Raw genomic sequence first — 12,963 nt, forward strand, 5'->3', positions numbered from 1 at the left:
TACATTGACAGGAGATACTGCTGCCTGCTTCTTATTTACAAGGTCACCTGAAAGTGAAAAACAGATATTCACATGACACTTCTGTAGGCGGCACTGCAGGGTATTTACATGCGAGATATGCTAAACATTCCTATGCCCCTTCATACTTCAGCCACCATTCCAGAGCACATGCTTGCATGCTGATGATGCTCATTTAAAAAAAAAATGCATCAATTAAACTTGTGACTCTACTCCTTAGGTAGAGAATTTTTTTTGTCTCCTGCTCTGTTTCACCTGCATTCTGCATATATTTCATGTTATAGCAGTCTTGGGTGATGACCCAGCACATATTGGTTTTAAGAACACTTTCACAACAGATTTGACAAAATGCAAAGAAGGTACTTATGTAGCTGTAGAAATCTCACAGCATTTGACCCAAGGTTTAAGAATTGAAGTGCCTTGCAAAATCCTAGAGGGACAAGGTGTGGAGAAGGCTTTTAGAAGTCTTAAAAGAGCAACACTCCGATGCAGAAACTTCAGAACCCGAACCACGAAAAAAGAAACTGAGCCTTATGCTGGTAGCATCTGACTCAGATGATGAAAATGAACATACATCGGTTCACTCTGCTTTGGATTGTTATCAAGCAGAACCCATCATCAGCATGGACACACGTCCTCTTGATTGGTGGTTGAAGCATGAAGGAACCTATGAATCTTTAGTGCCTCTGGCACTAAATATCTTGCAATGCCGGCTACTACAGTGCCATATGAACACCTCTTCTCACTTTCAGGTGATGCAAACAAGAGGCAGGCAGCATTATTGCCTGAAAATTGAAACCAACCTTGTCTGAGTGATTTGGCTGGCCAAGAAGTGGGACTGAGTGGACTTGTGGGCTCAAAAGTTTTATACTGTTCATTTTATTTTGAATGCAGGTTTTTTTACCTATTTCTACATTTGTAAGATCAACTTTCCTGATAAAGGTATTGCATTACAGTACTTGTATGAGGCGAGTTGAAAATTTTTGTTTTATAGTGCAAATATTTGTAATTGAGCACTGTACCCTTATTAACATTAATATATTAATGTAGCAAACACCATTTTCAATATTTTTGGATATTCTCTAGTTTAACAGTGCGGTTAATGGCATGACTGATTTTTCATCACTTGACAGCTGCTTTTGGGGGAGGGGAGGGAGATGCTTAGCTTATGACACCCATTGGAAAGGGCCTGACGTCTTAGGTGCTGGACACCCACTCTCTGAAAATTAAGGACCCTTTAAGATGTCAACTTGAGCACCAAAATCACTGGTCACCTCTGGAAAGTTGAAGCTTTGGACAAAGCTTCCTAGCTGAAGCTACTTTCAACTTCTGTTTTGCATTAAAACTCCAGCGCTAGACAGCACAATCCTGGGATAACGCTAGACTCCCGTCTCTAACCAGTATTTCCCATTCTTCTCCCAAAGCTTGGCTACCCCTCCGTGCTCCGGCTGGTATGGCACTCTGACTGGGAGCGATAGCTGTGCGGTTATTCCCTATCTGAGTGGACCTAAGCCAGACACCGCCCCGCTGCTCTTCACGTGTAGTGATTTGGAAGCTAACAATCACCACAGCTTATACTCCACGCCACAGAACTGAAGAGCCCGTCAAGATTCACTTCTCTTGGGGTGGCTTTCGTGAGAGTACGATCATTCTCCAAACATCTAACTCCATCTGCACAAACATTCCATTCTCTCTAGCAGCTGTAACCCAGGACCTGGAGACTTAAGCTGCGTGTGGTATGTAAAACTGTTACTCATGGTACCGTGTAGCAAAGGGAAGGTGAAAAATCTCTGGGAGCTTTTTTGGAGGGATGGGGTGGGGGGGGTCCAGTCTTCTCAAGATGCTCATTGGCAGCTAGAAGCACCAGAGCTGACTCACTAGACCAACATCAAGTGCGTATTTGCACTTTTATCTGCACATTCTGAAGGAACACCTCACACTTAGACTTCCCTTTGGAACAGCCGCGTCTGTTCCATGTTCCCCTTTTTAACTGCACATCCGTAGCTGGGAGAGGTGCGATCGTCCTGCGAAGACAGGCGTGTCGATACGCAGGCCGTGCTGCACTCTGCGACCTGATCCACTCCAAGGACAAATGCGCCCTCTTCAGAGAAACTGTGTGGGATTTACACTAATGAAGAAAGTTACCTAATGTATAATGTGCCATATTCACGCAAGACAAATGTAGTGTCTTTTTGCTGGGGATGTGGGCTTACTCTAACTCGGTCCTCAGGGCAGAAGACTGCTAAAGCGCTTTTAGCTGGACTGTGGGTTAAAGCTAACCTTCAAGCATGAATGTTGCGAAGGCCTTTAAAAGCCTGAACTCAATGGCTTGTACTAGCATGAAGGTCACAGAAAAGTAACAAGCTCTGCTCTTTTTTTTAAACAGAAAAGTGCCACCTAAAGCGAACAGAATGAGTGTGGTTACCGTGGTGAGAGCATGTGGCAATGAGGCCTGCTTCTTGCAGGGTGGCTTCTTCAAGCAAACCTAGCAGTTAGTCTGGATAAGAGTGGCATGAGCATTTTTATTTCGGCCCAAACCCATCCATAACACGGCTTCTTTCATATTAGGATCTGTTCACTGCATTCCCTAGTGGAGCCAGTGCTTAATCTGCCTTTGAGAGAATAGCAATTTTATATTTATCCTGACTGAATATAAGCTAGAGATCATTCTTAGAACATGAAAACTTCTCTTCGCTTTCATGGCTGCTTTCTCTGACCAAAATCATGAAGCCTGCAATGTGATACCTGCATGCCACTATTTGGGACTGCCTCAAAACTTCGAGTTCTCCTGTCTTTTCAGACTGTTTGAGGAATAAGTGTCCCATGACATTCTGCTGACTGCACTGTAAAAGTAGTGCAATGTGACCTGAACTAAGGGGGGCCCTCGCATTGAAGTATTAGATAAATGTTGGCATCTCATTGCAGGGTGTGCACTGGAGGGTGGGTCTAGTGAGCGAGAAGCATTTAATGGAATGGTGTAGGCTTTTTAACAGCCAGGATTTTATTCTGGCAGGATGTTGGCCTTTAAATCACTTTTTTTTAACTGTATCTAAAAGCACCCTATTCAAAACAGGAAAGCAAGATGTGGCCGTAAGGATGCACAGGTGTTTGGATTAGGCTCTAAAGTGAGCTCTTAAATACACTGTTGGTTTACACAGATTAGTAGCTCCTACAAGGAAAAGCATGCCTCTCTGACAGAGCTGCTATCTCCAGCCTGTAGTAGACTTCCCCCAGGATCTCTCCACCTTTAGCATTCCTTTTGAAGCTGAAACTGGAAACAGTTGGCATATGTTGCTGATCAGCAGGACTAGCTTCTTCCATCAACTGCATGCACTTTCCAAGGGTGTGCTTTGTTTTTAAACTTGAATTAAGATTTGATATTAGAGTAAAACTTCACTGAGGGACTGAGCAGGGCCACATAATCTGTAGGACAGTGGGGAAGTGTCGTGTCCCCCCCATAGACAAGTGGGGATACCGCTGGCACATGGAACATGACTGAAGCGACTGTCGAGCCTTTAAAATGCTGATTCCCAGGCTCACAGCTGTATGGTGGGGGACGGACGGATGGACAGACGGGGACACACACACACACACACACACACACACACACTTTTCCAAAAATAGACGCTTTGGTTCTCAAAGAAGGTAACAGAGACTTGGGGGCAGGCCTAGGATCTGTGTGGGGAAAACATTTGAGTGCCCCATGAGCATATCGACATCCTTGCTGTTACTGAGCTACTTCTGAACCCCCTCTCTCTGTATAACCCCCACCCAGAAACTGAGCAGCTGGCTCGAGGTGTAGCAGGTCCTCTAATGTCCTCATTTTACACTCTTGCTCACTGGTCCAAAACCAAGGCAACCCGTGCTCTTTCCTCTAAAGGCTCAGAGACTATTCTTGGCAGATCACTGGATCCTTCTCGCTCCAATACTTGAGCTAGAAAGGAGATTTATTTTAGCTTCCATTGTACGACCCGTCTCATTACCTAGGGTGGGATTCAGAAACCGGTTGCTCTGTCTTGATCGCCGCTTGACTTATGGTGAAACTAGCTAAGGACCTGGACTCCAGCCGCAGTCTTTCTCTTCCCCTCCCATAAGTCACCAAAGACTCAAAGTTCAGCCACTGGCCCCTGTTCTTGCTTAAAAGAAAAGAGTCCAAAGCACTAGGAGCACTTTAAGTTTCCTTTGGAGGGAAGGGAGTGTTGCGCAAAAAAAAAAAAAAAGGGCTACCAGCTCATTGTTCATATTGCACTGACGCACAGAACGACAAGATGATCTTCCTCTCATTAGGATCACAGATCAGGGCCGTGAGTCTCGTTGCTTAAGTGTGTACCAGTGAGTGACTAGCAAACATTTTTTGTTTTTTATTACTTTGTATGGATGGCCATTAATGTCAGAACTGCGACCGCTCGGCGTGGGGCCGGCCTTGTGTTTTACAGAAGTAATTTATAGCTGACGTGTACAATGACTTTTATATGCATAGTTGCCTTTCATTCCACTTTTTTTTTTTTTTTGTTTTTTGGTAATGGTTTAACTGTTTTTCTCAGCTTCGCAGCCAGTTGAGAGCTGGTTGCACCAGGAAGCTGTGGCCAATGAATGTACCTATTTGTTGTTGTTCACTAAACTGTAACCAAGCACTACTATGTTGAATAAAGAATTCTTCTGTGCTATTTATGGGCATCTGGGCTGAGTTCTGCCAACTGGGGTTTCTGCATCACTTGTCCACTCATCAGTGGACTCTACTCCAACTTAAAATATTTAAGCCATGTTATTTCTCTTTACCCCCCTATTGCTACATTCCTGCAGAGATCCAGCTTCCACTCGCTTGCTAAAGGGACACTCCTATAAAGGCTCTGAGTGTAAGTCTAAGAGGAATCTTCTGGCTTGAAGAACAAACTGAGGAAAGTGATACTACTATCTGGGTCTCGGCCTCCTTCACAAGCATTCCCCATGGCACCCACCAGCCACATCTTGTAGGAGAGCTGTCCTAAGGTGGATCGGCTGGAAGGGTCAAGTGACTCTCGATGCAGGAAAATCACAGGCATAAGATCTCTGCAGAGCCCAGTCTGCAACTTGCCAATCCACGAGGTGACTCAGGGCCTCTTAGTGACTCTGGATTTGTAACAAGAGCAGTAGATGCGTGCGGCTGCAGCACGAAGCAGAATGAAGATAGGTGGGTAAGAGCAGTGAGGGCCTGACCTTCCTCAAGGTGAGGTGCAAGCTACGCTTGACATTGCATCTCACCCCTCCTGCCCGCACCTTATTCTGTCCTGCAACCCTCTGTGTCTGCTCTTTAGAATGTAGGAAGAAACGGCTCTAACACTCCTCTCCCCAGTTCATAAGCACAAGGTGTGGTATCAGAGCAGCCGACGTGCTTCAATGGAGTTTTCCTTTACAGGGAAACATACTTCTGGCCCGTGCACCCAGCCTTGATTCTAGCCAAGTGCCCTCTGGGGATGGGATGAGCTGAGAACCCATCCTCTGCTGTAACAAAGCAGATAAGTAAGTGGAGGCTCTGGGCCCTGTAGCATGATGCACTTAAAACTCATTTTGGGGGGAGACAACATGCCAGGCCTGGGGGGCAGCACCTCCTGAGCCAGTAACACACCCACAGGGAGAGTGGACAAGGCACCTGAGGTATGTGTGTCAGGCATTGTGGGGAGAGGGGGAGACTCCATGAGGAGTTGTTTCAGGCAAACATCCCTCCTCTCTTGTGAGGCTTAGAGATCTTGCAGATCTGATGGGCCTCTCCCAGACACCAAAGACAGAAGGTGTGCGGGTTGCCCACGGGCAGAGGCTTGCTGCAGGAGCTACAGCATTTGAAGCTCTGGGGCTGCATGTCCTGGAGCCCTGCGAAGAGGAAGTCCCCACCCCCCCCCAACTGCTAAAGACCATACTTAACAACTAAAGAGGACAATGAACTAACAATGGGTAACTATATACAAAGATAAGTAGAAGAGCTAGGGCTTAGGGGAGCACTTGCCAGCAAGAGACCACTGTTCCAACAACTGCACTGGGGGTAAGGAGGAACTCGAGGGGCATTAGACCAGCAGGGTCATATATAGAACATTATCTTGGTGCTCTGGGGGGCTCCATAGCTGGCCTGACGGGTAGCTGCTAGGGAAAAGTTTCCAACATCTGTGCACAGGGTGTGTGCATACACCTAACTGGAAGTGATATGAGCAAGCACTCGCCAAAGAACATCACATTTAGCTTCCCTCCTCGTTACCTGCGCGAAGACCAGCCAGGCCTGGAGCCAGTCATGTCACTAAGCTGCCAGAAGCAGCCAATGCAGGGACTGCTTTGCAGGGTGAGGAGGAATAAAATAAGATCGAGCTAGGGTCCCCCATACCCTCAGCCCCCCTCTCCCTCTAGGGGCAAAGCAGCACCCAGCTGGTGCCTCCCTGCCTGTGATCTTGGGGACTCCAACCAGTAGCAGCAGCTGCCAGAGCAGGGACCTCTAAACAGAACTTTTTTACAATGTTAACTGCACTGTCTCTGCCCTGTGCTGCTTGGCTCTTTGTTCCAACCATCTCCCTTCCCCCAGTCCCTTCACCTCAGCTTTATTCCACACCTACCCTCTGTCTCTTCTCCCCTGCCCAGTCCCCCTTCCCTCAAATGGTCCCCTCTCTTCTGCTGATCCCCTCCTAACTAAATTCCCCCACCTCAATAAGCCATGGCACTACCTTGCCAGTGGCCACCCTCCTGCTGCACAGGTGTTTTTCCCCTTCCCCTGTCCCACCCATTGGGCCTATTTAGATCCTAAGCTCTCCAGAGCCGGGCCTGTTGTGACTGTGTCTATATGCGCTATCTTGCCCAGTGACACTACCCTGCTAAACATGATCAATATAACAAAGGCTGGGCCTACCTCTTGGCTCAAAGAGCATTCCATGTCCATCCTTTTCTGCATTGCCTAGTGATGGAAATCAAAATGATTTGTAGCTTTGCATGAAAGCAGCCTGCCCTACTCATGACACATACCCACTCTTGGTGGTAGAACAGAACTTGCATGCTGAGTCACTAACTTGATAGCAGAAAATCTGGTAACTTAAAAAATCCACCCATTTTCCTCCTTTTCCCTAAGGGAGTAGAGTTTAGCACATAACCCTAGCCGCTGCTGCCATCATTATCAAACAGCAAAAGACTGAGGTGATTTCCTTCCAGGAACAGTGTTTAACCAGTGGTTGGTTGCACTGGACAATGAAACCCAGTGGTGGATGTTGCCAGATGTGATGGAGGTTAGTTAAAAGCCAGGGCTTGGAAAAAAATACATGTGACTGTCATGACCAAGAAACTTTTGAGAGTTGGCAGCAGAGGAGGGGAACAGAGCAGGTTCTACCCAATTTTGCCACTGCTGCTTGCTCAGAAAAAATGCAAGCAAGAGTAGGGGCGCTGCACTTGACAAAGACCTTCTCAGTGCATTCCTGGTTGGGGAAAGAATTGCTTTTTCCAACCAACAATGGAGGAGTCAGGCCCTACAGTTGCTCAGTTTTCCAGAGTGAAACATACTGTCTGACCTGTTGCAGCTGGGACAGTTATTGGAGAGCTAGGAACCAGTACCAATCTTGACTGGCACAATGCTGTTGGTCAGAGATTGTGAGGAAGAGAGGAGGCATATGCTCATGTACACGTCTTTCCTCATACATGCCAGGGTGGTGGAGCAGGGAAGAACATTTTCCTCCATCCTGAGAGCAGCTTTTGGAAATCCAAACTTCAGACACACATTAGCCAAGGTAAGGCACATTGAGAATGAAACCCAGGACCAGGGCCCAGAGATAGCACTCTTGGGGGGAACCCTGGCATCCCTTTTCCCAGCATCTTGTTGGTATGTAGAATCATAGGACTGGAAGGGACCTCAAGAGGTCCAGGCCCCTACAATCATGGCAGGCTTAGGTATTATCTAGACCATACCTGACAGGTGTTTGTCTAACCTGCTCTTAAAAATTTCCAATGATGAAGATTCCACAAGAGCCGTAGGCAACTTATTCCAGTGCTTAACCACCCTGACAGGAAGTTTTTTTCTTAATGTCCAACCTCAACCTACCTTGCTGCAATTTAAGCCCATTGCTTCTTGTCCTATCCTTAGATTAAGAACAATAATTTTTCTCCCTCCTTGTAACAACCTTTTATGTGCTTGAAAATTTATGTTCCCTCTGTCATCTCTTTTCTAGACTAAACAAACCCAATTTTTTCCATCTTCCCTCATCAGTCACATTTCTAGATCTTTAATCTTTTTTTGTTGTTCTTCTCTGGACTTCCTTCAGTTTGTCCAAATCTTTCCTGTAATGTGGCACCCAGAACTGGACACAATACTCCAGTTGAGGCCTAATCAGGGCAGAGTAGAGCAGAAGAATTACTATATTGTCTTACTTACAATGGTCCTGCTAATACATCCCAGATTTTAGGGTTTTGGGGGGGTTTTCCTGCAAGGGTTACTGACTCTTATTTAGCTTATGGTCTACTATGACCTCCAGATCTCTTCCCACAGTATGCCTTCCTAGGCAGTCATTTCCCAGTTTGTACATGTGTGATTGTTTCTCCCTAAAGGGAGCACTTTGCATTTGTCCTTATTGAATTTCATCCTATTTACTTCAGACCATTTCTCCAGTTTGTCCAGATGATTTTGAATTTTAATCCTATCCTCCAAAGCACTTGCAACCTCTCCCAGCTTGGTACCATCTTCAAACTTTATAAGTATACGCTGTATTCCATTATCCAAATCATTGACGAAGATACTGAACAGAACCAGACCCAGAACTGATCTCTATGGGACCCCCTCGTTATGCTCTTCTATCATCACTGTGAACCACTCATAACTACTCTCTAGGAACGATTTTCCAACTAGTTTTGCACCCACCTTATAGTAGCTCCATCTAGGTTGCATTTCCCTAGTTTGAGGTCATGTGAGACCGTATCAGAAGCTTTACTAAAGTCAAGATATACCACATCTACCACTTCCCCCCATCCACAAAGCTTGTTACCCTGTCAGAGAAAGCTATCAGATTGGTTTGCCACAATTTGTTCTTGACAAACCCATGCTGACTGACTTACCTTATTATCTTCTAGATATTTGCAAACTGATTGCTTAATCATTTGCTCCACTATCTTTCTGGGTAGAGAAGTTAAGCTGACTGGTCTGTAATTCCCTGGGAATTACACTAGAAGTTTCTCATCTGCTGAGGGAGATGTGCCAGTCTTCTCTCAGCCTCTGGGGAAGAAGTGTCTGGCAACCTTTAAGACCTGCACTGATTGCTGATGCACTGAGATTCATTTGTACAGAACCATTCTGGCTTTGACTAGGAGTCAGACTCAGCATATTGTACTCCAGTTACCCTTCTAAAACAGGGTTAAGGGGAAAGTGTAGTCAGAGCAAAATACTGTTTTAGGCTTTGTCTACACAGGGTTTCACCAGTTTCACTTTAACTGGGTTTTTTAAATGGATTTAAATTGACACAAACCTCTGTGTGATCACTTAGTAATCAGTTTGAGCTAAACTGCTATAATTGACTTGAGCTAAACTGTAACAAGCCTGGTAACTGAAATAAAGTGCATCCATACAGGGATTTGCACTGCTTTAGAATCACACCTTTAGTTCAATTGGTGCAGCTTTCTCCTGTTGACAAACTCTTAGAGGGGACACGGAGCAGTTCTTTATATAGCATCAACTATGAAGTGTAGGTAGATCCTCTAAGCTACAGTGTAGTATGCCCCAGGACTGTACCAAGGGAAGAGTTTTTTTTCTATTTTACGCCCTCACAAAATGTTGCCCTTAAAACAACTTAAATGGTGAGGTCTGGAAGAAACTACAGAACACAGAAAACCCCTAGTGAGTTACTATACTTGTATTTTGTATTTCTGCATTTGTCTAGCGTCACATTTTCACCAACACCATCAATTTCCAGAGGCAGACAAAAACAGGTACGTTTTACCCAAGGAAGGAGTGCAGCACATATTTAAATCATTAGTCAATTGTTCAAAATTATCTTCAAAAAATAAAAATTGATCATTTTACTTTACACATAAACAAATCTTTCTTCCCCACCCCACCCCTTTACAAAAAGCAGCTTCTTTGTACAAAAGACTTGGTCTCAGCAGGTTACTGACGCAATCATTCTGTAAAGTGAAGAGTTCTTCCAGTGTCTTTTCCTTTTTTGGTTGCCTGAAGTGTGAAGGAAATATGATTTTCCTCTGTTTTATAGAAAACAATTAAAAAGGTCAGTCTTTTTCCGTCAGACAAATTCACTGTACATTTCGTAACAAGTTCTTGAAGTTTTCCAGCTCTCTAATGCTAGTTGAAATCCTGTAAGCAAGAGAAAGGAGGAAAAAAGTTCAGAGAAATCTAAAATACACAAAAAGTCTCATTTTAAATGTTTTTCTATAAAGGTAAATAACATTAGAAAACAGTTCTTGCAGCTAAGGATTTTGCATGTTAAAAGGGATTATGGAACTGAAACAAGTTTTGCTGACTCATTTTAAAACCAGATGTAAAATTATTATACATTCTCAATCAGGGTAAGAGAAGCGGACCCTTCCTAAATAGAACGTTAGCTCAGGTGTGGTCAAATACACTTGCTCAACAGAGGTTGTTATGAAGCCAACTATACAATTAAAACAGCCATTCAGAGGTTGTCGAAACAACTTACAGATAAACTGGTGTTTATTTTCAAAGTTTCTGAAGTGCGCACACCAAGTCAGTTTATTGCAAAATGCACTTTGCTACTGGAGGTTTGGCATCAGTGAGAAAATCACCAAGGCAAGTCCCTTGCTGAACTTCTCATGTTTTTACAGCAATGTATGCTCCTTCATTGTATTCTCGTTTCAAACAGAGCAGTGGTTCCCAAACTTTAACAACCTGTGAACCCCTTTCACTAAAATGTCAAGTCTCGCAAACCCACTCCTAAAAATGAATATTTCCAGGGATTTTCTCCTTTACCTGAGTATAAATTATAAAAGCAGTGATCTTGGAAATATAAAATTTTGTTTTATGACATGCTTATTACACACTATTATTATTCATCATCACAGTATTTTATTACATTATGAAAACGGGAACACTCTTCCAAGATCTCACTTTTGTAGCTGTATCACTTTGAATAAGGCTGTTAGAAGACAAAGCTCCTATGTTTCATCAAGGAGTATCAGATATGAAACAGGAGGAAGGTATTTAAGAAACCAGTCAAAGAGTTCCTCCTACACAAGCATTCAGGTCTTGAGCAGTCCAGGCAAACAACGCACGTTACAACAAAGCTTAAACTTGCTCTTCATAATCATTTTTAAAACAATAGTAGCTGCCTATTTAATTTTAAAAACAGCAAAAAATATCCGCCTCCCTTTCCATTTCTTATAAGGATACCTGAAGTTTAAATCTCCTCAGTGTGATAGAGATGCTTGCTTTGATCTTGGAAGTCTAGGGGCTCCAGGCTGCTAGCCCCATGGTGGCCGGAGTTCCTAGGAACAGCTCTGTCCACCATTAGGGAATTTTTCCCCGAGAACCTGTAACACTTAGCGAACCTCCAGGAGTTCACAAACCCCAGTTCGGGAACCACTGAAATACAGGATACCGACCTAGCTGATCTGAAGGTCATTTACAAACATATGATGGAGTAAAGAACATTTCAGTTTGTCTTGATGTAGTTAAATATTTGTTTTACAAAGCACTTCCAGCCGGTATAGATGGGAAGAGAAAGTGGAATGAAAGACCCTTATTGCTGAATACAGCTTCATACTGGGGTTGACACTCGTTCATAGTACTTTAGCACATAAAAGGACATGGCGGGGGGGGGGGGGGGGAATGATGGGGAGGGGGGAATCTCAGTGTCATTAATCAGCTTCCTTTGGAAATATTCACCTGTGGAGTACTCCCCGTTTCATACAAGCTGTTTTCTAAGGTCCCATTAAATCAGCACATCACAAAGTGAACTGCAGTAGCCAGAACTCCCTTTTAAAAAGCATGGCAGCACACTGAGTAGTTTATTTTTTGTGTCTCAGCCCAAGCTGAAAAATGTCAACCCGCTGAAGAAAGGGCTTAATGTTTTCCAGACCAACTTATCTACCCTGGAGTTTTCCCCCTGCCATGTGCTACTAACTGGCGTTACTGGGGATAATACTCAGAGGCTTGGTTTGAAATTAATGTAGCTATAAACCAGGATTACGAAACTTTAAAAGCCAGCAACTTGGTGCAAAGAATCTCACAGAAAACCTGTTAGCCAACTAAGAACTCCAGACCTGTTAACAGAACAAAGGGGCAGCATGTACCCGTCTTTCTTTTGAAAGGCTTCTTTTATCCACAGCTACTGTCAGCCAAACCTCCCCAGCTCCCAAAGAGCCTAACTGATGGATGCCTGTTAAACAGAACTCTTGTAAATAGATGTACCAATTTACTTTTAAAACTTAGAAGCTTTAAGGTCAGCCTCCACCCTGAACAGGCCGGATAATGGGTACCTTTGTTGAAGGACAATGTGTTCCTAAAACAGATACATGCAATTTTGTACAGACTTCTGAATTCTTCATATGAGAGCCTTGAGCATTAACTTTAAATCACAGAAAATGAAACAGAAATCATTAGTTTATTCCTACTTTAAACAATGTCAAAACCATCAACTGAAGTTTAGAAGTGTCATCATCAAGAAGTTTGATCAGATTTTGAAGAGTTAACACTGCAGTTACTAATCACAGTACATGTTTTTTATTTGCATGCACCACCTTACATTTTATTTAGATTGGAAAAAAGCAAAACACAGAATTTTAAACTAACCTTCCAAAAGCATTGAAGAAGGAGATGATTTCTTGTCTCGTTAGCTGGAATCCGTAAGAGGGGCCGCTTTCTGGCATGTTTTCTATCAGTTTTTGTGAAAAGAGGATCTTCAGTGCCGTACCTAAGCCCTGAGTCTGTGCAGTGTAAATAAAACAGTAGTAAGTGTGCCATTTGGTTAGCAAATTAACTTCACT

General features: G+C 43.9%; 2 protein-coding genes across 8 annotated transcripts in view; one reads left to right on the forward strand and one right to left on the reverse strand.

The window, feature by feature from the left end:
- The window catches only part of GPR137C (G protein-coupled receptor 137C), a 64,656-nt gene that overhangs the window by 25,482 nt on the left and 26,211 nt on the right, over positions 1–12,963 (forward strand). For 3 of the 6 annotated variants that reach the window (XM_030562903.1, XM_030562905.1, XM_030562906.1), the window contains exon 7: positions 1,443–1,754. In XM_030562903.1, coding sequence (XP_030418763.1) covers positions 1,443–1,614 — 172 coding nt within the window. In that variant the 3' untranslated portion in view covers positions 1,615–1,754. Of the gene's footprint in view, positions 1–1,442; positions 4,690–4,821; positions 7,964–12,963 lie in introns of those variants that run through there. The other 3 variants (XM_030562907.1, XM_030562904.1, XM_030562908.1) reach the window with 3 other exon arrangements.
- The window catches only part of ERO1A (endoplasmic reticulum oxidoreductase 1 alpha), a 37,088-nt gene continuing 33,966 nt past the window's right edge, over positions 9,842–12,963 (reverse strand). For both annotated transcript variants that reach the window (XM_030562902.1, XM_030562901.1), the window contains 2 exons: positions 12,770–12,903; positions 9,842–10,315 (listed from right to left, as the gene is read on the reverse strand). In XM_030562902.1, the coding sequence (XP_030418762.1) occupies positions 10,255–10,315; positions 12,770–12,903 (195 nt within the window). In that variant the 3' untranslated portion in view covers positions 9,842–10,254. The remainder of the gene's footprint in view (positions 10,316–12,769; positions 12,904–12,963) is intronic.

This window comes from Gopherus evgoodei, chromosome 4, assembly GCF_007399415.2.
Source record: "Gopherus evgoodei ecotype Sinaloan lineage chromosome 4, rGopEvg1_v1.p, whole genome shotgun sequence".
NCBI classification, from domain to species: Eukaryota; Metazoa; Chordata; order Testudines; family Testudinidae; genus Gopherus; species Gopherus evgoodei.